This window comes from Melanotaenia boesemani, chromosome 17 (genome assembly GCF_017639745.1).
Source record: "Melanotaenia boesemani isolate fMelBoe1 chromosome 17, fMelBoe1.pri, whole genome shotgun sequence".
Lineage (NCBI taxonomy): Eukaryota > Metazoa > Chordata > Actinopteri > Atheriniformes > Melanotaeniidae > Melanotaenia > Melanotaenia boesemani.
In genome coordinates this window covers 5175964-5201763 of record NC_055698.1, presented here as the reverse complement: position 1 = coordinate 5201763, position 25800 = coordinate 5175964, and the positions used below count along the sequence as shown (strand labels likewise).

Sequence of the window (25800 nt, the reverse complement as noted above, 5' to 3'; positions counted from 1 at the left end):
GAGAGAGAGAGAGAGAGAGAGAGAGAGAGAGAGAGAGAGAGAGAGAGAGAGAGAGAGAGAGAGAGAGAGAGAGAGCATGCATACGTGTGTGTACTTGCATGTGAGTATATATGTGCAGTATATGAATTAGTGTGTCCTGGCTGAGTGTATGACTACTGGCCTGACTTTTTGTCCCAGTCTGGTCCTGAACAACTGAGTAATTTTTATTTACTTAACTGAACTAAATAAAAATTACTCAATTAGGCAACTCACAACAAGGCGCCGCGGTACACCATCTCATGTATCTCAGAGGCTGTGAATAAGAAACCAACTTCAGAGCCGCTGTGTGCGGTGCGCACTGTTGCGTTTTGTGAAACAAATTTATTTCATTCACTTAATGAAACTGTATAAACGAAGTACAGCTAAAGATGGATTGATAATGTTGCTGAGTGATGTAGAGCTTAACTGAAATAGAGGGGACAAAACTAAGAAGATGAAGGTCCAGTCTGACCAGGAAAGAGCCAACAGATACAGCCAGGAAAGGGTCGCTGCATTTGGCCGTGTGCTGACAACTGGTAGGCTACTTGACAATGACCCCAATGCATGCCTTGAAAGGCATAATCACGCAGAAATGCATACATGAATTTTAAAAAGAAGACAGAGAAATAAATACACTTTTTGAAAAATAGAGGACGAAAATGCAAGACTGGAAATAGGGACATAAATATGCTTGAATAAAAAAAGTCTAAATAAATATATAAAATGTAAAATGAAAATAAAATACAGGAATAAATAATTTTGGGGCAAAAGGAAAATATCACAGAATTAAATATGGGCTTAAAATAAAAAGGAAAAAAAACACACCAAATAAATAAATAAATTGAACTGAAAATGACATGGAAAGGTAAATAAAACGGATTATTAACATGAAGTTAAATTACAGTTGAAAATGACAAAATATAAATGTATGTCATGTTTTAAAGGTTTCTTAATGGGAAAAAATATTTCTTTTTTCATTCTTTGTATAATTTATTGGCACATCAATTTGTTTATTGAGCCATTTTTTAATTTCTGTATTTATTTTTCATTTAGGCAGTTTCGGTTCTGCTACCGTACAGGGCGTCTCATCAAGTTAAGGTTAAGAGACAGCAAGAAAAAAGCTCAAGCTAAAATCTGCAAACTTTTTCTACTCTGAGTGTCATTTTACAGAAAGTTGCAGTAAACTAGGATAGTGGTCTAAATCAGGATGTACTTACCTGCTGTCCATACTGCATGCCTCCCATGGCGCCAGGTGTGCGACTCTGTATCCCCATTGGGTACCTCTGAGGGCCAGGAGCTGCGTAGCCCTGTCCTGGGTAAGAGCCTCCTTGCTGGGGTCCAGGTCCTGTAGGAGGCCCTTGCTGCTGCTGGGAGTAGGGGTTGGGTCCTCCATATGGTTGGCTGCGCATCTTCCCTACCTGGTCCATTGGGCTTGGAGGCTGGAGGGAACAGGAAGAGCAGATGGGATGTAATTATGAGCTGAAACAATGCGTAGTGGGATCATTTTGACTTCCATAATAATGCAACTAACTGGGAAATCTAGAATAATCTAGAACCCCTTCCAGTAAACATTGCTCAAAAACCATTCCTTAGTGAACAGAAACTATGACTCTGCTACTGCAACATGTCGCATGAGCATAGTCTTGATAAAAAATAAATAAAAAATAAACAAAAATAGAACAAAAAGCACAAGGGGGAGAAAAAAGAGCAAAACACAGTAGTGGATTTACTTTTACTAGAAAGGGAAAAAAATTGGCTACGAATGAATGAATGAGCCCACTACATCCGCCAGGAGCGTTTCCCTGCCCAGGAGATCACTGTGCCAGTGGGTGGATACTGTTACGGCAGGGAGAGTTTCTATGAAAATAATGTTAAGGAAGAGGAAGCGTCTGCGGTGACTGGAGCTGAGCCCGTACTTCAGCTGGAGCCACGTCAGGATGGAGGCTAGGGTGGTGGAGGTGGAACGAGGGGATGACCTGGGAATCACGTAAGCTGGGCAGCTGATGTTACTTAGTTGCCTGGTGGAATCTAGTGCAACTTCTAAGTAAATACAAATAACAACAACAGCAGTATGTTCCCCATCAAACTGCCGCTGCAGCTTTAGAAACTCTGAGCCACAATGGCAGCTTTGAAGTAGCAACACCTCCTGGCCTGCTGACCTCGGGCAGCAGACACAAACCTTTCATTGCTTCCCACGGTTATTAATCTGCGTGTGTGTGTTTTTCCTTCCCCCCAAAAACCTCTTTCCCTTGGTTAAGGGAGACAACCACCAGGGCTATTTATAGCCAGTGAGACGGAGAGGGCAGTCTGCCGAAAATGTAACAGGTCCCAGCTGCACTGCTGTTTGAACCTGGGCCAGGCCTTGCTCTTCCTGGGCTTTAATAAAGCAGCAGGCTTTGGCACTCTATGAATGACAGCGCCGCAATGAGAGAGAGGAGGTCGGGTAAAATGGAGGGGGGGGCTCAGCAGGAGGGTTGTGTGTATGTGTGTGTGTTGTTGGTGGTGGTGGTGAGGAAGTGTGTGGATCAACAAGCTGTCAGCGTGGTCAACCGGCAATATCCAAGATAACATATTCCACTCCAGATTTTCCCTCTCGCCTCCCCCAGGCCACACTCTCCTGAGCTCCTCCAGGTTCAGGAGTGTAAATGTGCCTCATTGTGTGTGTGCAAGAAAGAAGTGGGGGTGTGGTGTGGCAAGGGTGTTACTATGCTCCCTAGGGTCATTACCGACCGCACCACAGGGGGAAGAGGTAACAGGCCTTGGTAAGCAATCTCCTGTGACCTCTAATGCACTTTTAACCCCAGTCTGGAAGGAAGGACACCATAATACACCCCCCCCCCTTCTCCCTCCTCCCACCCTTATGACATCATGCCAAACAATACACCACTCAGCTGAGTGTGTGCTGAAGCCAATACCACTTTGTAGTAGTTTTCCAAACTATAATATGTGTCCAATTATGGCAGCAAGAACAAAAATAAGCAATACCCCTTCCCTAATGAGCCATCTGTAAAGTGTGCCGCTGATGCCCGAATCACCCATATCCTCCAGTCCAACATAAGAAATCACCTGAATGCTAAACAAAAAAGCAGCCACAATAAAAAGGTAAAATCTATTTTTCATTTAGACTAAATCTCCCATTGATGACCAGGTCGTGAGACAATCAACCTGTCCTTTCCTTGCCGGTTTGGGTCGATATTCTGCTGGCAGTGAGGATATTTCTACACCAGCTTTGCATACTTGCTTTTCTATTAATGAGCCCGACAGATTGTGGTAAGCTCGGTTGTGGAGAACCGCTTCTGACGCCCTGAAAAACAGCCGCCCACCTCACTCCTCTGTCCTCCTAAAGCAGGTTCATCTGAGAAGGTGGGCACATGGCAAAGGTGACTTGAAGCTGTGCACACCAGCAACAATATGTTCAATCAGGCCACTTTATATAAAATAAAAACATAAATAAAATAAGACAACAAAACTTCAGAGAAGGTGGTTTACCTTTCAGTTACAAGATAGAAGTACATGACCTCCATGAGAAGTTTAAATCTGGTTTTATGTCGTGTCACAGCATTGAACCGACCCTTTTCAGGGTTTGCAATGATTTGCTTTTAACTGTTGATTCTGGCACTTATGCCGTTTTATTTCTTCTTGATTTCTTTATTTTTCTATTTTTCATTTAGACTAAATCTCCCATTGATGGCCAGGTCGTGAGACAATCACGGTGGATCCCTTCAGTCTACAGCTGATCCAAAACTCAGTTGGCTGCCTATACAAGGACAAGACGGTGGGAGCACATTACTCCAGTACTGTGCTCCCTTCACTGGCTGCCTGTCTCTTTCAGATTTTCTTTTAAAATTTTACTTATGACTTTTAGATGTTTAAATGGTGTGTCATCTCCCTATCTTTCTGAGCTTCCGCACGTTCACCGTCCTTGTAGAGCTCTGAGATGTGAAGAACAAAGGCGGTTAGTAGTCCCCAGGATTCGACTTGTGACTCGGGGAGACAGACCCTTTTCCTCAGCAGCTCACCCAGAACCCTGAATGAATTTAAATCTCTTTTAAAAACTCATCTCTATACACTGGCTTTTAACTTCAGAGAGCATGATCACTCTTTTGTCTTTTATTGTTTACTTTATTGTTTGATGTTTTATTTTGTAATATTATTTTACCGGTGCATATTAGGTACCTCTTGGTATGTGAAAGCGTGAAAACTTTATTAAATTAAATAATATAAAAACAAAAAAATACATATTTTTAAAATTAAAATAAAACAAAATCATAAAATATATATATATATATATATATATATATATATATATATATATATATATATATATATATATATATATATAAAGAAAGAAAATTTCATAGCATAAAAACTGCATTTTGCAGGTGTACCATGTAAACAACAGAGGAGCAATGAAATGAGGTTATAAACAAGATGTGTAAAATTCAGTCAACTCAGTCACTCAAAGGGTGAAAAACCAAAAGAAATACAAAGCAGCCACAATAAAATGAATGCATTATTTTATTGTGTTGTACAGGTTCTCACATTTTGTTGGTTTCATCCAGAAAAACATAAAGGCGACTTCGAGGATTGTGAAGAAACCGATTATCTCAAATAACTGTCACTGGCCTAACAATACAGCTCGGAAAGATGCTCAAACAAACAAGAATTCAGATGCTCCTGCAACAAAATATTCCCAAATATCTAATGACAACAAGATGAAGACTCAGCAAGAAATCTCAATTTTAAAGAAGCAAATCTCTACTCCGTCCAACATGGAACACATGCAGTTATAAGGCAAACACACTTCAAAGAGGATAAAAATGTACCGCTCCTGGCACGGTCCAACATGATGCATGAACTACACACATCATGTAAAGGCAGGAATTAACACCCCTTTACTTCATCCAACGATGTAGTGAACGGGGAAGCTGTCATACATGGCTTTTACCGGTTTTTGTTTGGAAAAATGGCTCAAATGATTCTGATTCACTGTGACACTGATCGGTCAACCCGTTCATTTAAACCGGCATAAAGATCAGTTTTATATTAACCACATTATTTTTCATTTACACAAAAAAGATATTTACATAGATATTTAGATAAAATGCATTAACACCCCCTCCTACATTTTAGTTAGTGTTACTAGTGGAAAAGTTAGCCTGACTTCCTGTAGCTTCAACTTTTACTTTATTTAAAAAAAAAAAAAAAAAATCATTAAATAACTTTCTACTTCTGTCACTGGGAATATTCAAATCAAGTGTTCCAGGATATTGTACAGAGGAATTTGTACAAATAAAATCCAAATCCCAAAAGGAATTAGAGCATTGCCCCTGGCGCACAAGATTACAGGTTCTAAAAACACAAGTCTAAAAACATCCGATCCCACGGGATCGGTGCGTAGGCCTGTCACGATAACAAATTTAGCTGTACGATAAATTTTCTCAGAAATTATCTCGATAAACGATAATATTGCGCAAAGCGCTAATGTGTCATTTTGAGACCATTCTCAACTAATATAATGACATATGCCATAATAATGCAAGTACCCCTTTTGTAAAGGTCAATAAACTAAATAAATAAAAGCGCCTTTTTCACATACGCCGGGACACCGGCCCAAAAGTAATGCGGCCCACTGGGAATCCTCCCAAACCTCTCGATTAGCCGGCATTGCTCTTAATGTGTATTTTGTCAAATACGCTAGTATATAGGCTGACTCTATTTGCGTAATGTGCCTGCGGATTACAGGGGTTATTACGGTAGACCAGGAAGTGGGGGCTTTGTACTGACGTCGTAAGCTAGAATGTGTGTGTTCTGCTTACATGTGGGGAGCAGCGAAATGATAAAAGAGGAGGTGCTTGCATCTATTATTTCTCCATTCGACTTATTTACATATTTTAGCATGAGAATCGGAGGTTTAGCGCGAGAGCGTGAGAAGCCACTTAAATGCGCAAGTCTCACGGCCATTGCGTGTTGGCAGCCCTGCAAAACAAATGCGGCTTACCGGCTCGTGCTGCAACATGCTGCAGTCAAGTATGACACCAGAGAGATCACTCCGCAAGAAACCAGAGCGTTGAGTTGAAATACTCCATAGTGAAACCTATTGTCATACACAGTTTATGGTAAAGGGGGGACTAATAAAAATTATCGCGGCCGGCAAACTTATCGTGCTCTTATTTTCTTATCGTTCAATTAATTGACTTATTGCTTATCGCGACAGGCCTATCGGTGCGCTTTCATACAACACAAATCTCTAAAAAATTAGAAAATATTCAGATGTAATGGTCAGTTTTAGAAATCCCAGCAGTTTTGGCATCTGGTCCAACTGGTATGGAAAGAAATCAGAGCTACAACAGCTGGGTGTTTAACGATCCATCTGACATGCAAATGTGATGGTCAGTTAATAACTGAAATGAAAAGGTCATTTTATCTTCAACTGTGTTGTATCATGACTAACTGAATCATCAGTTTTTTTAATATTGGGAAAAGAAATATCAGAATACTTTATCTGAACTGAAAAATTGGAAAAGCATGGTCGTGGTCCTCAAACAAGAGGCCCACAAAGTCATTGGTAAGCAACTGCATAAAATAATATATAAAAAAACAAACAAACAATACTTTTAATCCAAATGTTCTCCCGTCCAGTATTAATCCAAGGACAGTCTAAACATCAGACTTTCTCCAGAGGCCTTGTTTGTTACTCTTCATCTTCACTTGTTCATGTTAACACATCTGTAAACTGTAGGCTGTGAGATAAATGCTGCTCGGGCCTTTATTGATCTGTTTACCAGTATTTTCCTTGTATTGCTTAAGTCATTCACTTCTGACACGCCAGTACACATTCTCCAGGACCCCACAGAGCGCTGGCTAAGGCCCACGTCCATGAAACGCACCACATTAGACAGTACTTTCTTTATCCTGCGTATATATGGAGGTCAAGAGCAGCTATACAAGGATTTGCTCCTCTTTTTGTTTGGTCATACAATTAACAGCTTTGCAGAAGAAATACCACAACTGAAGCGCTGCTGCGGCTGAGTAAACATTTGACTTCATTTTCTCATATTTTATAGTCAGAGTTTAATAATATCCCTCCAAAAAGAGCCTTTTTCTAAAAAGCATGCAAGCGAAGACTGATAAATATTTGCTTGTTTAGTTTTTCTAGTTAATGTACAGCAGACTAGACTTTGGTTTCTGATGTATGGCAGGAAAACGTCTGAGGGGCAAGTTGGACAGGTGGAAAGGCGATAAGGCATGCAGGATGAAATGAGTCGCAGGTACGGGATGCAGAGAGTAAGTCAGACGGGGCAAATTTGACGAAACACAGCAGTTGCATTAATATTTATGTTAAAATATTATTTCTTAAAATAATGTTTTAAATAGGAAAAATAAGACTTAAAATAAACCTGAAATACAGAAGAATTTAAGCTTTATGGTTTGAAAACGAAGACGTAAATGCTGGTTTAATATACCCATTACACTTCAATGGTTTTACAAAACCATGCAAAAAGATGCAGATATGAGCTAAATGTGTGGAAGACCAAGGCCTGTCAGAGACTAGTTTTACATATTCTTCTAAACGTTTCTCAAACATCTACATTGCCCAGGTCTGGCTTCTAGAGCTTTGGTCCATTCTTGGTCATACTAACACTAGATAAAGTTTTTTTTATTGCCATGTAAACTCCCAGGCTGACAGAGCTGGCGCGATTCAACCTTGTATAGCTTGAAATCAAAGTATACATATTCCCATACTGGGTATGTTCCCAGATCTATCATAAGCCACATTCACTCAAATCTGGTCGAATACGTTATCCATAACGTTCTGGAACAGAAATCCAACGTTGGTGGACCTGACAGAGACTGTATATAGACTGTATTCCTATATAGACTTTCTGCAGCCACGTTAATGGACAGACACACAAATCAGTAAAGAGAAAATCTGATGTATGAACGTTTTAATCAATGAGCAAACAGCCGTTTCCAAGTTTTCCTCTGCTGTGGTTTTATCAACAATATTAACTGCAGCTTTAAGTCACTCTTTGCTCAATTTTTGACAATGTTTGAACCAATTGTACCTACCATTTTAACTGCTTCCATCTCATTCAACACAATCATATGCAGCGGTTAACACAGTGGTCAATGTGTTTCACATGCATTATTCTGGGGAAATTAAACTTTGTTACAAAAATAAGAGTAATTATTGGTGCAGCTTTTCTTTTCCTAGCAGCAGTGACAATGGCGACGTTTTCATGTGAAACATCCCATTTTTCCTCACGTGGATAACATAAACTGTTGAACAAAATGTTTTATTTACACAACAACACACACAGACCAAAAAGGTAGGTGACAAAGGAATTCAGTCTCTCATTCGAGTGTTTGTGCCTTTGGCTAATTGTTGTTTTAAAAGGTCAACAGCATGTTTTTGCAGATGTGCGACGAATGTTCAGGTGGTAAAAAAAAAAAACTTCAGTTGTTTTGGACACAAATTATATAAAGCATTACTCCAGTTTTTTGTTTTTTGCTGTTTCTAAAGACTAAAAGGATGATACTCATCTTGGATTAATGTCTTATTTTTTTCTAAAAGGTCAAAACAGCAGGTTTCCGACTCACCACAAGTGAAGCATTTAAAACAAACAACCATGTAAGGAAACAACACGCATGCTGCAAAGAACCATCCTTTCTTTTTTTTTTTTTTTTTTGACTTGGTTATCTCATCGTCTTTTTTTTCCCCTTTTCAATAAAAACAAACAACACAATTAGCACATGGCTAATCTGCATAGAGGGAAGCCAGAGCACTCTTGGCAGAAGAGGCTGCACTGAGAATATTGTGTCATGACTGGGGCTGCCAGTGATATTGCAACTATTCAAAACTGTGTGCATGAGACTCGTGAGGATAGGGATTGAAAGGTGGTGGAGAAGGCCGGACTGGGTTTGAGAATGGAGGGGAGGGGTTGAGCGGAAAGCTTGATTGTATGGGGCCGAATACAGCAGATGGACCGTGGGGGACAGACGATAAACAACTGCTGCTAATTTAATCCGCCACATGGCCTCGGCTCGGCACACAAACCATTGTTCTGCCTTGAAGCCCTTCGACACGCAACAACACACCAGCGCTGACACACGCCGGCTGAGGCCACGATCATATGCTGGTGGAGGAGCATGCGCATCATGTCGAAGAAGGACGGGATATGAACTCTTCATCATCCATGTGAGGTTTAACAGAGCCTTCTTTAACAAATCTTTAACTGATTAGCTCTGAAAGCAGAAGTGAAGGGTTTTAAGCTTTGGTCTGGAATAAGGGACAGTGGTGCTTATCCACTTTCCATGCCAGACCCGGACTAAAGTTAACACAGAAGCTGTCAGAGTACCAAGTTCTGTAACTAACGTTTAATGTTTTCAGGGAGGAACAAGAATCAAAACTAGTTTACATTATACACTACACTCGATGTATCCAGAGCTGCTCATCATGCCATGAATAAAATGACTATATATTTAGTAGAAATCGTCATGGGAGTGTTCTCAGCCATCTACACATCTTTTTTTTTTTTCCTCTCTCTCCATAGTTTGGTTTCTCTCACTTTCCTTCCTTCCTTCCATCCATCCATCCATCCATCCATCCATCAAACTATCCTGTTGCCTGGAAAAGGAGCAATTTTGAGCATTAAAAATATGGAAGCTGAATGTGAGACAAAAGACTTGGTTTAGGAGAAAAACAGGTGTGAATCCATCATCTGGTGGTGGTTTGGGTTTCAAAAGCAGCAAATTTGCAGCAGAACCACAAATCTGTTTTACTACCTGAAATTAGGGGGTGTGTTGGGTGGGATGTTTTTTTTTAGCTGCATCCTGATGCAGACAGACAAATTTGGATCGATGTATGAGTTTAAAAAACAAACAAAAAACAGTTCTTTAACTGGAAGTTAATATCACGATATTGAGGAAAACAAAAGGCAGAATTCAAGATTGTGAAAATGCAGCGCCTGGACCGTGCACACAACCGACATGGTGGCTAACCATTGCCCTCTGCATTAAAAGTTAACATGTGGTAAATAAGCTTCTACAGGCGGCTTTGTTGGTTCACAAAAAGTCTGATACGTTTGGGAAGGTATGAATGTGCAACCTGGCTCTGATGCAGATCAAAGATGGAACTATGCTCCACCTACAAAAGTAGGTCTTGGTTCTCTTCACGGGAACCAAATACAGGAAGCAGACTACAACACAGGGCATTGTGGGTAAACACAACCAAAACAAATGCGCGTCCGACCATAGGCAGATGTGGTCAGGAGACATGTCTTCCAAAAAAGATAACACAGATAAGATAATAATAGATTATAATGGAATCTGGATTGCAGTAGAGTCGAATCACCTGAAGATTCCCACTGCTACTGAAACGCCAGCCTCTACAACCCCAAGAATGGTTCAACTCTACTCACACTAAAGAAAAAGTCAAACGAAGCAGCTGCAAACCAAATTACTCTCGTATCTTTGTCTGCAAAAAAAGGAGATTAGTTTAATTATACGTATGTATTTTATATGTATTATATGTATTTTATTATTATTATTATGTATGAGTGCAGGTCAGTGGTTTAGACTAACAATGTTTTTTTTTTAATTCAACTTTGTTGTGATATTTCCCTTTTAACGGTTTACTTAAATCATTTTATTGGCGTCTTTTAATTCATGATTATGTTAAATGTTAAATTTAACATTTGCAGTATTTTAGTGTTTTCAAAACATCCAGATATATGTTGGTAATCACAATAAAGCCAAACAAACATTGTGATACTAGTTATAGGCCACATTGCCCAGCCCTAGCAGGAATCCTCTGGGGCATTTTCGGCCGAGCTGGTTCCAGTGCTGGTTCGGAACCAGAGCCTGTCTAAGCACCGGTTCTTTGACTTTCCACCACCTAAGCACTGACTCCTGGCACCAACTCTTTGCTGGGCCAGATCTAAGAATCGCTTCAGCCGCACCATAGAGCCGTATATAAATGTCAGACTACATTTCATTGACGCAGATTTCAACATGAAAACGAAATGTCTCCAGACATTTAGTAATTTATTACTTTTCACCATGGTTACAGGTCTGTTTGATAATCGTGGCCTGCTGTGTACCGCACACTACAATGAAACATGGTCTACTACTTACCCTTTTGCCCACAACACCACAAGGATATGCATCCTGATCCGCTCATGGGACCAGACCGCAGGCTCGTTATCCAATTAACCCTCTGAGGACTACGGTAAAATGGCTGTTTTTAACCACTTTTGCTTTTATGCTTAAATTTCACCTTTTAAAAAGACTTAAACCTGCCTTGCTTGGTCTTATTCATTTCAGCACAATCTTCCCGTGTGAATTTACAGTTATTCCTTTCATTTGGACTAAAGTATTAAAACCCTGGAGCTAAAAGATCACATAAAAAAATACCAAATCCAAGTGGGAAAAATTATTTATTACTTTCCAAACCACAACCATAACTAGCAAACCTTTTTATAAATTAGAATTTAGATATAGATTGGAAATGTTTTAAAAATCATGTACAAATTTGTTATGTCGTCATAGTTATGAATCACTATAGAAATTAGGACAAACTGGTTTTAATGAATATTTTTTATCTTTTTTTTTTTAATCTATGTATTCATCTTTATCTAAAGTTTTTTTTCCCCCAATTTTATCAGTTTCTTTTGGCATCCTGTTAATCCTTTTTTCTCATCTACTCACCTGTGCTTATGTCAACTTTTTGTGGACATTTTTAGGCATCTTTTTAACTGATTAGTAAAACAGCTGTTGGCTCCCACACTAAACCCAGAGATGAATCCTGCTCTGTGGGAAAAAGAAACATCTGCCATCAGGTAGATCCGAACATGGTGCTGCCATTCAACCAAGAAAAATAAAAGTGTTTCCTGCTGCCTGGCCTGTCAATTCAACGCTAAGGCTAGACGCACAAGAGAATGAACATTCGTCCTGACTGCCAGCTGTCAACCTTTTCAGGGCAGACTTATATTTTCAGGTGACAGCAGCTGATTCCCGGGAGTGAGATGAGGTCACTGCTGGGAAAAACTCTTGTATGTATGCTGCACCTGCACACTAGATGAGTTTTCCCCTTCTAAACCACTTGCAATTGCAGATAGTTTAAAAACAAAGAAAATGAAGGCTTGAGGTCTACTTTTGGTAATAGTGAAAATGTTTAAGAAAAAGAAAACTCTTTCCTCTTAAATATTTAGAAAATCTCAACCTTTAAAACAGAAAAATGTGATAAAAATGCAGCTGTTTACGGTAAAGAATATCAGTGTTATTTAAGGATCCCAGTTAAAACTAGCAGTGTCAATTAAGCCACATGAGAACTTTGCCAGGAATGTTCAGAAAAAGAAAAAAAAAAACGGTCTTTGCTGTCCTATTCTGCTCAGAGATAAGCCACTTAATGCATTAGTGGGCAGCGACTCGCCCCGTCAGCATTCGAGAAAAGACAGGGATAGGTAACATCATGGCAGGTGCTGCCGAGAAGGATGCTTATTCAGCTGACCATCGGCAGCCTGGACAGACCGTTACGATAGGTGTGTCACTCAGTGAGACGCCAGAAATAACCCAGCTGCTGGATGAGAAGTCATTCGAGGACCTGGCCGGGTCACTGGTTGCCTCATGCTTATTGTCACAACTCTGACATCAGACACAAACACACAGATCAAAATAAAAACCAATGTTGGCATCAACTGGACACCAAATGCTTTGATGCATAAAATGTTACTAGTTTTCACCCAAAAGCATCTGTTAATATGAGCTAATTCAACCCAAAACCCACTTTGTGGATAAATTCCCACATTTAAGAACTTACTTCTGGAAAAAGAATGTACACAGAAGTTTTCAGGCCTGGAACTAAGTTACATAACCTACATCCACGTTTGCAGTAAACTTGAACCTTCCCTGATCCTGCAGATGAACAACTGAAAGAATTGTCAGACATTTCCACAACCAATTTAACTCTCCATGTGAGTCCGGACAGTCACAGTATGATTATAAATAATGAATGTGTACAGGGATAGGTATTATTTTTATTTTGATGATACAGATGTTAGTGCCAGTTCAGCCATTTGCTCAGCAGATGTGCAGACAAACGGAAGCAGGACAACAGAGGCAGACTCGTCTATTTTATCATCATTACTTGTTGAAGCACTGCAGCCGCTACACTATATCTGAACATGGTGACCAGAAACTGGAAACTTTTCCCATCAGCAATCCAGTCCTTCGCTTCATGTTTGACATGTTTTCCTGCTCAAACACACCAAATTCATTTTATTTATTAATCAGGCTTCTTGATTATGATAATCAAAACCTGATTATGATCTTGGGTAATGATGGGGAATCCGAAATGTGACCTGAAACACTGCATCCAGGGACAATTTAAAGATGCTAACTATCATTTGCTTGGACATTAAAGTTTTTCTGTATTGAATTAGTTTAATTTAAGAAAACAGCCTCGACACACACGCTGTCAAAAACCTACTTTATATCTCAAATTGACCAATTTTACTTCTTGATTATGTTAAATTTAAATCATACTGAAATTTCAGAATAATAGCAATAATATAGGTATTTTTGTTTATTTTTTAAACAAACAATTTGGGTTTGGAATTTAAAGTCAATTTCAGTTAAGAACTGACAGGTTTATACCCAGTAACAGACTCAAATTACAATAAATGTATTTCTTCTTATCAGAGCTCTATGGACAGGTCCTAAAAGAGATGTATGAAGGTTGAAGCATTCCTTACTTAACACACGACCACTGTGCATGAAGGTAACTCTCCTACCATGCTGTGCACTTGTGGAATTATTAGCGATGCACCGATCTGCTTTTTGGGGGTTCTGATCCCAATATCTGAAATTTGGATATCGACTGCTACCGATATTTTCCAGTACCAAATCTGTTTAAGTGAACGTTGTTGTGATTATGGTCATTATTGCTGTTATTATTGTGTAAGGTTTCATCAGACTGCAGTAAACCACATTTCCCTTCTTAATAAGAGTGCAACTGATAAACAAAATTATTACAGCTGAAAAGTTTTCCAAAATTTAGAAGAAAAAAAAAACCTAAAAGCAAACTTTTATGTCTTTTGCTTTTATGTCTGTAGTTGCTTCATAATCTTAATAAAAAAAGAACAGAGGTCGTTATGATTTAGCGTTGCAGACAGATTGTGGTGTGCCGTATCGGCTCAGAGCGCTTGTTTCTGCTGAGGACGTGTGATTATAGAAGCTACACTTCAATCTGGCTGGAAAGTCTTCATGGAGCCGATTAGCAACCACCTTTAGTTTAGTTTGAAGATGCTACAAACGAGACTGTGCTAGACACGAATGTTTGAAGTGCTCCACAGGTTATTAGTGAGAGCATCGCTAACGCTGTGCTGTAAAATGAGGCCGTCGAGCTCAACGAGCAGCAGCGTACGAGCAAAGCAACCCAAGCTGGAAAACGTCCACATCTTCCTTCACCGGCTTAAACCTGCATAATACTCATAATTTGTAAACATGGGACCATGAAAGCTCGCTCAGTGAATCGGTGAGGTGGATCAGGGAATTCCGATAAATATCCAATCTGTGAATCAAGTCGAACTCGGAGCCCGATTCTCGATCGGATAGATCCCAACTCTAGGAATCATGATACCAGTGAAAATGTTTAAAGTTACACAAAAACCATTTTTAAATGATTTTGGAACAGAAACTAACAACTGATTTAAAAGAAAGTGATCATGTTCACACAACACTAGAAAAAAAAAGTGACGTTCAGCCAAAACCACTTTTATAGACCATGTAAATGTGTAGTTTGACCAAAAGAATACAAAATCTTGCTTCACAAAACCAGAATCATATTTTCAGATAATTCGCAACTGTATTTCTCATGCATGTATACACTCGACTGATGGGCCAGGTTGCTCCACACAAGATCCCAGGTTAATTTCTGCATTTTGCCTGACTACATAAAATTTTATTATATATATAACAACTAATAAGATTATGCATCGTATAATTATTAAATGGCTCATATTTCTCTTTCAGCTTTGAAATCTTGCATAAGGTTGTTATGTAAGTCCGACGTTTCTCCTCTTTAACTGTTCGAGCATCGCAAACGTACTCCCGTGGTATGCAAGGTCCGTTTTACAAATCTCACGTGTATTTCATTTATTTTGTAAGTTTAATGTGAAGTTGTCCCAGACTTTTGACGTCCTCTGTTCCCTGGTCCACTGCCATATTTTTACCGTGGCGGACTTTAGTGCACATGTGCAACTCTCAGCAGAGATAGGAAAGAAGACGATGTCTCACTCTGTAGGCTTTGATTTTTTACTGACAATAGTTGATGGTTAAATTTGTTGTCGATTTTTATTGTCGACAACATGACTAACTAAGCCCTATTAATATATATATATATATATATATATATATATATATATATATATATATATATATATATATATATATATATATATATATATATATATACATACATATACACACACACTCGTATATAATACTATTATATACTAATATATTTGTATATAATACAGCTGAATTCCCAATAAAACTCTTCTCATTCATATTTTATCTAAGATCTTTATATTCCAAAACTTGTAACAGAAAAGCAGCCTATTAAGACTTTAGTTGTATTTTTTAAAAGCATTAAAATGCTGATTTTATAACCCATGTCATCTAACAAAACCACCAATAAAGTGATGTTGAGTCAGTGTGTGTGCAGTGAACTCAGTTAGACTTACATGTTCATCACTCGCCTATAGTAAAGGTTAGAAGTACTAAACCATCTTGAATGTTTCTGGTAGTTAATAACTTGATTCTGGTTCTGTGCGTATATACTGGAACAAGACGTGTTAGTTTGAGTGCAACTACAGTCATAATTGACATGATTTCAAGCTGCCATTTCTTCCATAAATCGACTTGTTTTTGCTCGAATCAAACAGTGAATGCAACAAGTCCTCATGATATTTGTGTCCTAAACTGATAACTTACATCATTTAACAACTAAATATCAAGAACAGAAAAAGAAAGAAAATCTGACGCTGTAAATACCACATAAAGCAAAACATAAAGCGAGTCTATGACTAAAAGGCACAATTCACAACATGCATCACCATGTACCACAGACAGAAAGAAAAGAAACAGGCAGAAAAATCAGCTGCTTCCCGTGCGCTTATGCTTTCTTTCTAGTTTATATCAAAACCATCAGCTTTTTCCCCTCTTTTCTTTCAGCAGATCAAAGGTAAGAGGTGCATAAGAGCTTGGAGGAAGCATCATTCTCCACCTTCTAGTATCAAGAACTGCACCCATTTAAAGGTTAACCACTTTATTCCATAAAAAATGCGCACATCATACGTCATGTAAATGAGCCTGTAGTCCCGCATGGGCTTGGAGAAGGATATTACTATGCTAATATGGAGCATTTTGGAAGGTAAATGTCAAAAGAAATGAATTACTTTTACATTCCTGCATTGGCCCAATGCAATAGTCCCAGTCTGACATTTGTCCACGAGGACCTTGTTTTTCCAAGTGTGTTGGCAAATGCAACACAATTATTCAGATCAGGGCATTTTCAGTATCTGGGTGTATGTATTAACTTTTCCATCATTTAGAGAAAAAACATCCAATATAATCCGAATAATCAAGAAGTTTGAGGGAAAATCTACAGGTCTGGGAAAATAAAACAAAATGCTTTGTTGTGATTGTGAGCATGAAGAAAAAGGTTGATGATAGTAGAGAAAGATGGATGTCTGGTGACACGTGGAGTTAGAGCAGGTCAGAGAAGCTCCTGAGGCGCACACACAAACACCACAAAGTAACTGCCGCACTTCATACACAAATACACACACAGTTGTCAGGGCCAGACGAAGATCATTCACAAAACACTCCCCTCCCTCCCCTGGGTATCACTGACACCGTTTCTCCCTCATACGCACACACTAACCCACTATCTCACACATACACGGTTGCCAGGAGGCAGCATGCTGTCCATGTGGCCTGTGGAGAATCATTACTCAGCAGTGAAGACTTAAAAAGCCAAGAGTGAACTTCCTATCTGAAAGCTCCTTCCCCCTCCTCTCAGAACAAAGCCATACATAACAGCCGGCAATTGTCCGGCATGTTTTCTTGGAACTGTGTGTGCGTGCTCAACAGGAACAATTCAGAAAATGTTGCCTGAACCGAGCTGTCAAAAATCAGAATAAGGCGATCTAGTGACTGCATAGCGCCACCTGATGAAGTATCTACAACTATTATTTGTTTTATAAACAAGAAACGCAACGACTACAGCTGCAGCAAGCCATCATGATAACGAGTAGGAACAACCGAAACTCCACAACAGGACTTAACTTTAAAAAATGTCCGTTATGTGGATCAGTAAAATGAGTTTTAATCAACCATACTCTTTTTTGTGTTAGAAATAACATTTGTTTTAGAAACACCATCAGTTTATATTAGAAATACCATCCAGAAATCCATTTTAGAAATACTACCAATTCATTTTTTCAGTTCATGTATAAACTCACGTTACAAGCACTATTAATGTGTGTATTAATTAAGGATAGAAGTACTATCAATTCCTTTGATAAACATCAACTCGTGTTCAGAAGTACTATCAATTCAAATTATCAATTTAGAAGTACTATCAATTCCATGTACCAAAGCACCTAAAATATCTATCTATCTATCTATCTATCTATCTATCTATCTATCTATCTATCTATCTATCGTCTGTCAAGCTGTAAACAGACTAATGACGGTCCTTGTGTTTACCAAACACTTATTAAAGATTTCAAACTAGTTCTGTGGGGAGTGACGGTGTTTACAAAGTTTTATACTATTTCTATGACTTGGATTAGAAATATTAGACTAAAGGTTTAAAAAGTTTTGACTAAAAATTTGAATTTATCACCCCAGCCGATCAGGACGATCTGCAGAGTTCACAATCAATACAGCTCCCATGTAAAACGCATGTAAATATCATCTGGTTTGTGGAGCTGCGGATCGGAAAAACTGCCACTTTTCCTTAAAAATAACTGAAACTGCAACTTGACTTTTCAATTAATGGGTGTTTATTTGTTTAAAACGGAAGCCAAGGGTGGTCATGCCAACAACTGTTAATTTAATTATGTCATTATCTCTAGATCGTGAGTTAATTTATTCAATGATCTTGAAATCACAAAGCTCGTTTTAATGTAACAAGTTCATTTTCTTATATGGAGGAATCCATTTTTCTAGATATAACCACCTACTCGGACTGGTTATTAAGCCATAGAAAGCTGTGTTTTATCAAGATCACAAGATGCTCAACGTCAGCTCAAAAGTTAGAAATTAGCCCCCAATTTAGGGGTAAATGTCACAACTGGTCACAATCTTTAAAGGTTCAGATATTTTTTCCTATCACTGCTTTCCTGAGTAAGAAAGACCTTTTTCTTATCTTCATCGTACTTTTTAAGAACAAAAAAAACCCATAAAATAATGAAAACTAATTTGTTTTAAGATAGCAACACAAATTATTTAGTTATCTCAAGAAATCAGCCATTGTTATCGTGATATTCCAAGAGAGCTCATTCATTATTTCAAGATAATGTAAAAGATGTCCACTTTGATTGTTGTTGAAACTCTTAACTTTAAAAAAAAAAAGATCTGGAATTACTATATTATAGGTTCATTTGTTGATTTTTCTTCAAATTTTGGAGCTACAGAATTTTATTAAACAATAAAATAATACCATCAGGTTCCCAAATTAAAAATATGTCATCCTAAAATGTTAGAAGCATGAAAATCTAATTTCACTGGAACTGCTTCACCTTTAGCTATCTTACTTTCAAACAAACAAATAAAATACTAATTAGAAGTTTGAATGAGTACAGCAGCTGTACGTCAGTAGAAAAGCCCTTGTCATTCTTTACGAGCTTTACTGTAGTAGGGAAGTGGTAGCCTGGTGGTTATAGAGGTGGGCTCGGGTCTGGAGAACCCAGGTTTGAGTCCCCAGTGTACCAACAAGTTGAACCACTGTGGGCCTCTGAGCAAGGCCCTGAACCCCTCCCGAATGCTCACCAGGGGCCAAAACATGGCGGCCCACTGTTCTCCAATACATTTAAAGATGGATCAAATGCACAGCCAAATTTCCCAAATGGGATTAATGAAGTAAAAATGATTATAATTAATGTTATAAAATGACTTCTATGGTACAAACTGCATTTAACCAGATGACACGCTGAGCACTCAGCAATGACTAAGCAGAGCTGACCTTGAAAACTGCTCAATTAAATACTCACCATATTTCGTCTACATTTTTTCTATTTTTTTTCCTTTAAAGCATTAATAAAAGTGCTTTATGAGTAAGCTACTCTTTAACTTTGCCGCTATTAGCAGCAGTCAATGCAGAACCGCTGTGTTTGGGGTCTCTCGTTATGTCTTGGGACTTTCTTAAAGAAATATTTGCCAATTATCTTTGACTATGTTTCAATCCATGCTCAATTTGGGATTGGCCTTGCAGAGCTGAGGGGGCATCCCTGATGACGCACTCCAGTGTGTAAGGCTGGAGGAAACACCTGGCGTTACGCCATCCAAAACAATCCCAACTACAAATCGCTTCCGAGTACTTGTTTATGAGCAAAGCATGATGAAAACCAACTGTGCTATCCCTCATCATCCACTCACTTTCACGTTCATTCATTTTGCACGGGTGGCCCAACTCAGGGGAGAGGTTCCGTAAAATCATTACCAGAAATAAATATACACCAATTAAAAGACCAGCCCTGCTGCTGTTAATGAATAAGAAGTGGAAGCATTTAATAAACTCCTCTAAAATGCAGCCAGCAGCGCTTATAATGGACAGCTCTTGAACAAGATAACCTGTGGGGTAAAAACTCAAGTTTGTTTAATGCTTAATAAATAAAAAAAAATCAATTACCCGCCAACATTTCTGAGACTCATACAATAAGATCTTACATTGGATTTTTTTAAAATAGCACAAACATTTTAGCTTATGTAAAAATCCTTCATAAAGGTTTGAGTTGTGAATCTTTAACTCTAACACAATGTGGCTACAACTCCTGGGTCACATTTATTTAAAAGAAATCCATTCTAGCCTGAAAATGACTCAGTTCAGTTCAAAATAAGTTGATGTCAATCCACAGGAATCCAAGTCTGAATGTAGAAGACATGTAACATTGACATCTACTGTAGCAGAAAACAGCACGTATCCTCAATAAATCTATTCCCTTCATGTGTTAGTTGAAGTAAAATCTTGACTTTTTTCTGCTTGTGAACATATCGGAATAATTTTGAGAATAAACATAACAGGATATGCCCTTAAGGGCATGGATACACAGCTTAAAACAAACACCTTTAGTAACAATACAAGTTTTCTTTCAACATCTGTACAGATGTTTTCAAAAATAGGACAACTTTCCCGGACTTATTCTATCGCCTAAAGAAAACATTACAATTGTAAATGCAAGAAAAGTGTCTGTGTTCGTATGATACTAACTACTTTTCTAAAATGAACCTCTGGTAGAAACTTTTGAACATGCTTAAGGTATGATTAAACATTAAAAAAAAAAAAAAGAGGATGCAAAATCAACCGAGCAGCAATCCACAAAAACATCCACACGCTCTTCACCTGCTCTGATATAAAAATACCAAATAGCCTCATTTGACAATCAGAGCCACACGACTCTGTTTACTGCCACAATGTCGAATCACAAATTATTTGGGCATCAGGTCTAAAATGTTTGAAACGGAACATTTTTGCTGCCATTTAAACAGAACTGTGAATGTGCATTATGCAGCTGTAAGAGCCAGTGATTTACCTCACTGTGATTCAGCAAAGTGGCAATCAAAACGTGTGAAAAGCTGTCATCTTCCAGCTTAAAGCAACAAGTGGTGGTATCACTTCTCCAGATGAAAACTCTGCTGTTAATGGACATTATCTATTTGCTGGGAATAAAGTAGGAAAAGGCAGATGTCTGCAGCAGACATGTAAACTCACACAGCAGAGCACAGCCTGTGGCATTACAAATCTATCACCTGCAGATGCAAAACCATTTAAAAAATACCCATAAATAACACTTTTATTAGCAATGCCAAACAAAACTGGTAATATTCTAAGCCCTGACGCTGATAAATATTTTCTTGAATATTTAAATTATAAAGCCTAATCTGTCATTTTTTTCTAAACATACTAAAGCTGCTTTGCATGTGACAGTACAGAGTAAAACACTACACATGTGGCTGTTATCTCTTAGGAAAGAGATGCAGGTGAGCACTGTTGACATGGAAACCCTGCCAGTGGAAGTAAATTAGCTATTGTAAACCTGTGAGGGAAAAAAAGGAGGGAAAAAAAAAGAAAAAACAGTGAGACTTGGCTGACGCTTGTAAACAACTGCAGCCAGTCCATCTATCAGGTAGGCCAAAGAAAAAGACGTTTAAGCACACAAGTCTTCTCCAGTCCTGATCTGGAAACAGTGGAAAGCACAGTTGTACAACGGTGCCACATGACCACACCTACTCTATCTGCTGTACCAGAGTCAGTAGACTTGGAAGAAGCGATGCACCCACTTTGTATACCCAACTGCAAACATAGAAATAAAAAATAAAGTCAGTGGCTAAAAAAGCTATAGCAGAGATATGAATATGCACATGTAGGCTTAAGGATAAAACAAACATAAAAAACAATGGTTGATTCATATCAGTACTGTCAGCATGCAAATTACTGCAGTGGGAGGAAGTGAGCAAATGGTGCTCGCAAAATGCTTTCAACAAATACAACCAAAGAGAGGGTTATTACCAAGATATTCTATCTAGTTCCTAGTGGTTGTCTGTTAACACAGCCGACTAGTATAGATTTAAAAAAAATATTTAACACATGTGTAAGTTGTGCATTTGCAAATATATATGTTTAAAATGACTAAATTATGTAAAGGAATAGGGACTATATTTTCTTGATAAGGTGGAAGAACACACATCGGAGCAGAGGGGGCTGTTTTTCTGCAGCCTTCCATTAGAAGCAATTATAAATGGCCGAGAGCAGAAGAACGGGGAGCCAATCAGATCTCGGCTCGCATGTCAACCTAAGACCAACTGTCTCCTGGCTCTGACAGCAGGATTTTACCTCCATAATTCAAATCCCAAAGCAAAGGCAATCTACACTTTGCCAACTCCAACCAGCGGGGTTGTGTTTACAAGGCGATACACGGAGTCGAAAAGCAGAAGGAGAAAAACGAAAAGAAAAAAAAAAGCGAACGAGGCGCTACGAATAAAAACTCCCTGTCAATATAAATCACTAGCGGTCACAATCACACTTTGATCCTTGTAAAGAAAACACTTTAGTTGGTGTGGAATGTTGCAAATCCACTGAAATAGAAGACATTTCTCTACTTACTGATATAGCGGCTATTTTAACCGATACACAGGTCTTTTCCTAATGATTATGCAAATGTCATTTAACGGCTATCGCTGTCATTTGCATCTTGTTTATTTCCTTTGCTAGCTACTGACACAACTTTGATGGCACCGGTGGGAGTTGGACATGTTCTGTTATTAAAAGAGCTATTTTGCGCAGATACTCGCATTAATAACTGGAATATATAACCTTAACAGAAAAAACGCTAAGAAGAGTATCACCTTATGCTGCATCTGCGCGCGCGCACACACACGTTCTCCTCGCTAACTCTTGCTCTACTTAGCCAAACTCCTGCCCTGTACCGAGCAGGGACCCACACCGGCACACACAGCTCCCAAAGTTGTTCCTTTCGAAATATACGACTTATTTTTCTTGTCTAAACACTACTGCAGGAGTGGTACTGAGAGAAAGAGAGAGGCAGCCATTTTAGAGCTCTTGCTACATAGACAATGGCTGGTCCAAAGCAATATGCAACTCTACAGTGGCTCTTTCTCAGCTACTGAGTGGCTTCAACTCTTGACAAAGTGTGGCAGGTTAAGTGAAGTTTACCTGATTTCTGTTTGGAGGTTGTCCAGTGTTGCCCGGGCTCATAGGAGGTGGATGGTGGGCCCTTTGTTGCCAACCCGAATGGATCCCACCATACTGACTGCTACCCATATCTCCTGGTCCCTTGTTGGCCCCTTCCTGATTGTTATAGTCTCCTTGGGGGTAGTTGGGGTAGCTCCGAGCAGAACTGGGGGATGTCAAAAGCTGATTTAAAGTTGGTGTAGACGTAGGCTGTTGGTTTCCCATATTATATCTCTGATTATTATAAGAGGCAGCCATAGCTGTGGTTCCTCCTGCTGGCTGTTGCTTGCCTGGCTGCCCCCCAGCCGCCGGAGGCTGGTTGTTACGCGGGGAATTCATGGCCCCGTATCCTTGGCCCTGAAAAGAAGTCCTGTTCTGAAACTGGTTATAGTTGTTGTAACTGTTGTGGTAGCCGTGTTCGTGGGAATTAGGGGGGTAAGGGTCCATCATGCCCGGCCCCGATGCAGCTGCCATGCCAGGGCTTTGTTGTCCGCCATATTGATGAAAAGGGGCCCGGTTGTAGTGCTGGTTGTAATTGTAAGGAGGTGGAGGAAAGGGGCCAGGGTGGTGATGACCCATCCCGGGATGGTTACTCCCTTCGGATCCGCCTGTATCATTCTGGTTACTGCTATTGTTATTTATCCTGGGTAAATTTCCGTTGCCGTTCTTCATGTCAGGATCCCCTCCTCCCCCAGCATTTCCAGAAGCGGTCCCGTCCTGTAGCTCCTTCTGGCCTGGAGATCCGCCGTCAGGTCCCGTTTCCTTATTTTCATGCTGTTTCTCTCCCGGTACCGACTCCTCCTGTGTGTCCCGATCCGGCTTTTTGAGTTCGGATGGCGGGCTAGTGTTAAGAGTGGCGACGCTGGCGACCTGAGCGGCCATGATATCCCTCTCTCTCTCCCCTCCACTGTTTCTCTGCCTCTCTCTCTCAGCACGGCGACTCACTCACAAGCAAACTCCAAATAACCATTGAATATAAATACAATTATATTTGTAACAACGTACCCTTTGTCCCGGTTCATTCCCCCCTGTTACCTCCGCCCGGACTGGTATCCGGTAATCCACTGCGACTCCGTTAAAAGTTAAAATGGAGAGGGGAAAGTTTGTGAAGACTAAATGTGTAAATACAGAGCCAGGGAAATGATTTTCACCGACACTAGTCTGAGTGAGTGTATGTGTGTGTGTGAGTGTGTGTGTGTGTTGGAGGAGGGGAGGAGGAGGGGGGGGGGGGGGGTTCTGTTACAGAACGAGAGCGCGAGCTAGAAATCAACCAGACCAGCACGAGGCTCCGCGAGACACAGCCATCTTACCGACCTATCGCGAGGAAACGAAATCCCGGAATGGAATCTTAGCTAACCCGACCTGGACTGCGCTCTCTGCTTTAAAGCAATGTTTTTTTTTATACCGAAGAAGCGCGTTTATTGAAGGGTTATAAAAATTTAAACTAATCTAGCACATAAAAATATAGCTTTGTTATAAAAAATATTCTTAGTTTATATAATTTAAAAGTTGTATATACATTTAAAGCTCAGAAGGCAGTAAGATGATGTATTTTTTTGTTTTTTGGCATTTTATTTAAGTTTTGTTTTATTATAAATATATATTTTAAAATACATTCAGGTCTAAACAATTCTTTTCATTTTGTGTTTGTTTATGAGGTACCAGATCATGTTCCTGCTTGCTAACATATCATTTACATCATTGATTTTTTTTCAGTCCTCAAAAGTAAACAAATTGCTGTGTTACACATAATCACAGACCTTTATAACAAGGCTTTGGTGACAAAATTCTACTTTATGACATTTAACACTCAAAGATTTTTTGTTGTTTTCACAAGCCTTAAACTTGACAAAAGTGAGCAATTCTGGCTGCAGCAAATCTTTGTGTATAAGTGTATGACACATTCACGGTCATTATTCTCACTATCTTATCTTATTAGGTGGCAAAACAAGTGACACAAAATAGGCCACGATGTCTACCATGAGAGTGGGCTAATGGGTGGAAATGACTGCCTCCATGTGACTGCAACTGCAAATGAGAGTGAGCACAGCAGCGCAGGAGAGTGGAGGAAAGCATGAAATTACAACTTGTGCATGTCTGTGCACTGTGTGTGTGTGTGAGAGAGAGAGATGATAGAAAAGGAGGAAGGATGGGGGATGGACTGAGCCAGTCACAGAACAGGAAGTGAAGACAGAAAAAGAGAAACAGTGCCGGTGGAAAAGTGACAGTGTGTAGGCCACTGAAATTTATGCATCACATGTTATCTGCAAAAAGTCAAATCTCACAGCAGCACACAAAAAAAAAAAAAAAAAAAAAATGGGAAGAGATTGGGAAGAAACCTAAAGTCGCTCTATGCAATTAATAGGGACAGACACTACAGCTCTTCACCAATCTCTCTCTCCCCACCCCCTTTCTTCATGTTCTCTGCCTGCCTGCACTCTCCTAGCAGCAGCCCTCATGCTGCCTTCATGTGCTGTGGGCATTTTCTAAATCACCTTTACTCATTCATTTTCTGTATCGCTTAGTCTAATTACCTGTCACGGGGAAGCTGGAGCCTATCCCAACAATTAACATTACCCGACGAGAGGCAGGGTACACCCTACACAGGTCACCAGTGCATCGCAGGGACAAAACAACCACTCACACTCACTCCTAGGGAGAGTTTAGAGTGAGCAATTAACCCAATATGCATGTCTTTGGATGGTGGGAGAAAGCCGGATTACCCAGATAGAACCCACGTGTAGACTGGGAGAACGTGCAAACTCCATACAGAAAGGCCACTTTCGAATCTCCCCCCA

At 39.4% G+C, this 25800-nt stretch overlaps 1 protein-coding gene across 2 annotated transcripts in view; it reads right to left on the bottom strand.

The window, feature by feature from the left end:
• arid1ab (AT rich interactive domain 1Ab (SWI-like)) overlaps positions 1–24228 on the bottom strand; it is a 64016-nt gene extending 39788 nt beyond the window's left edge. Inside the window, exons 1-2 of one of the 2 annotated variants that reach the window (XM_042012011.1) lie at positions 22985–24228; positions 1236–1457 (exon numbers count right to left, since the gene is read on the bottom strand). In XM_042012011.1, coding sequence (XP_041867945.1) covers positions 1236–1457; positions 22985–23884 — 1122 coding nt within the window. In that variant the 5' untranslated portion in view covers positions 23885–24228. The remainder of the gene's footprint in view (positions 1–1235; positions 1458–22984) is intronic. The other variant, XM_042012012.1, reaches the window with a different exon arrangement.
• Positions 24229–25800: the final 1572 nt, after the last annotated feature.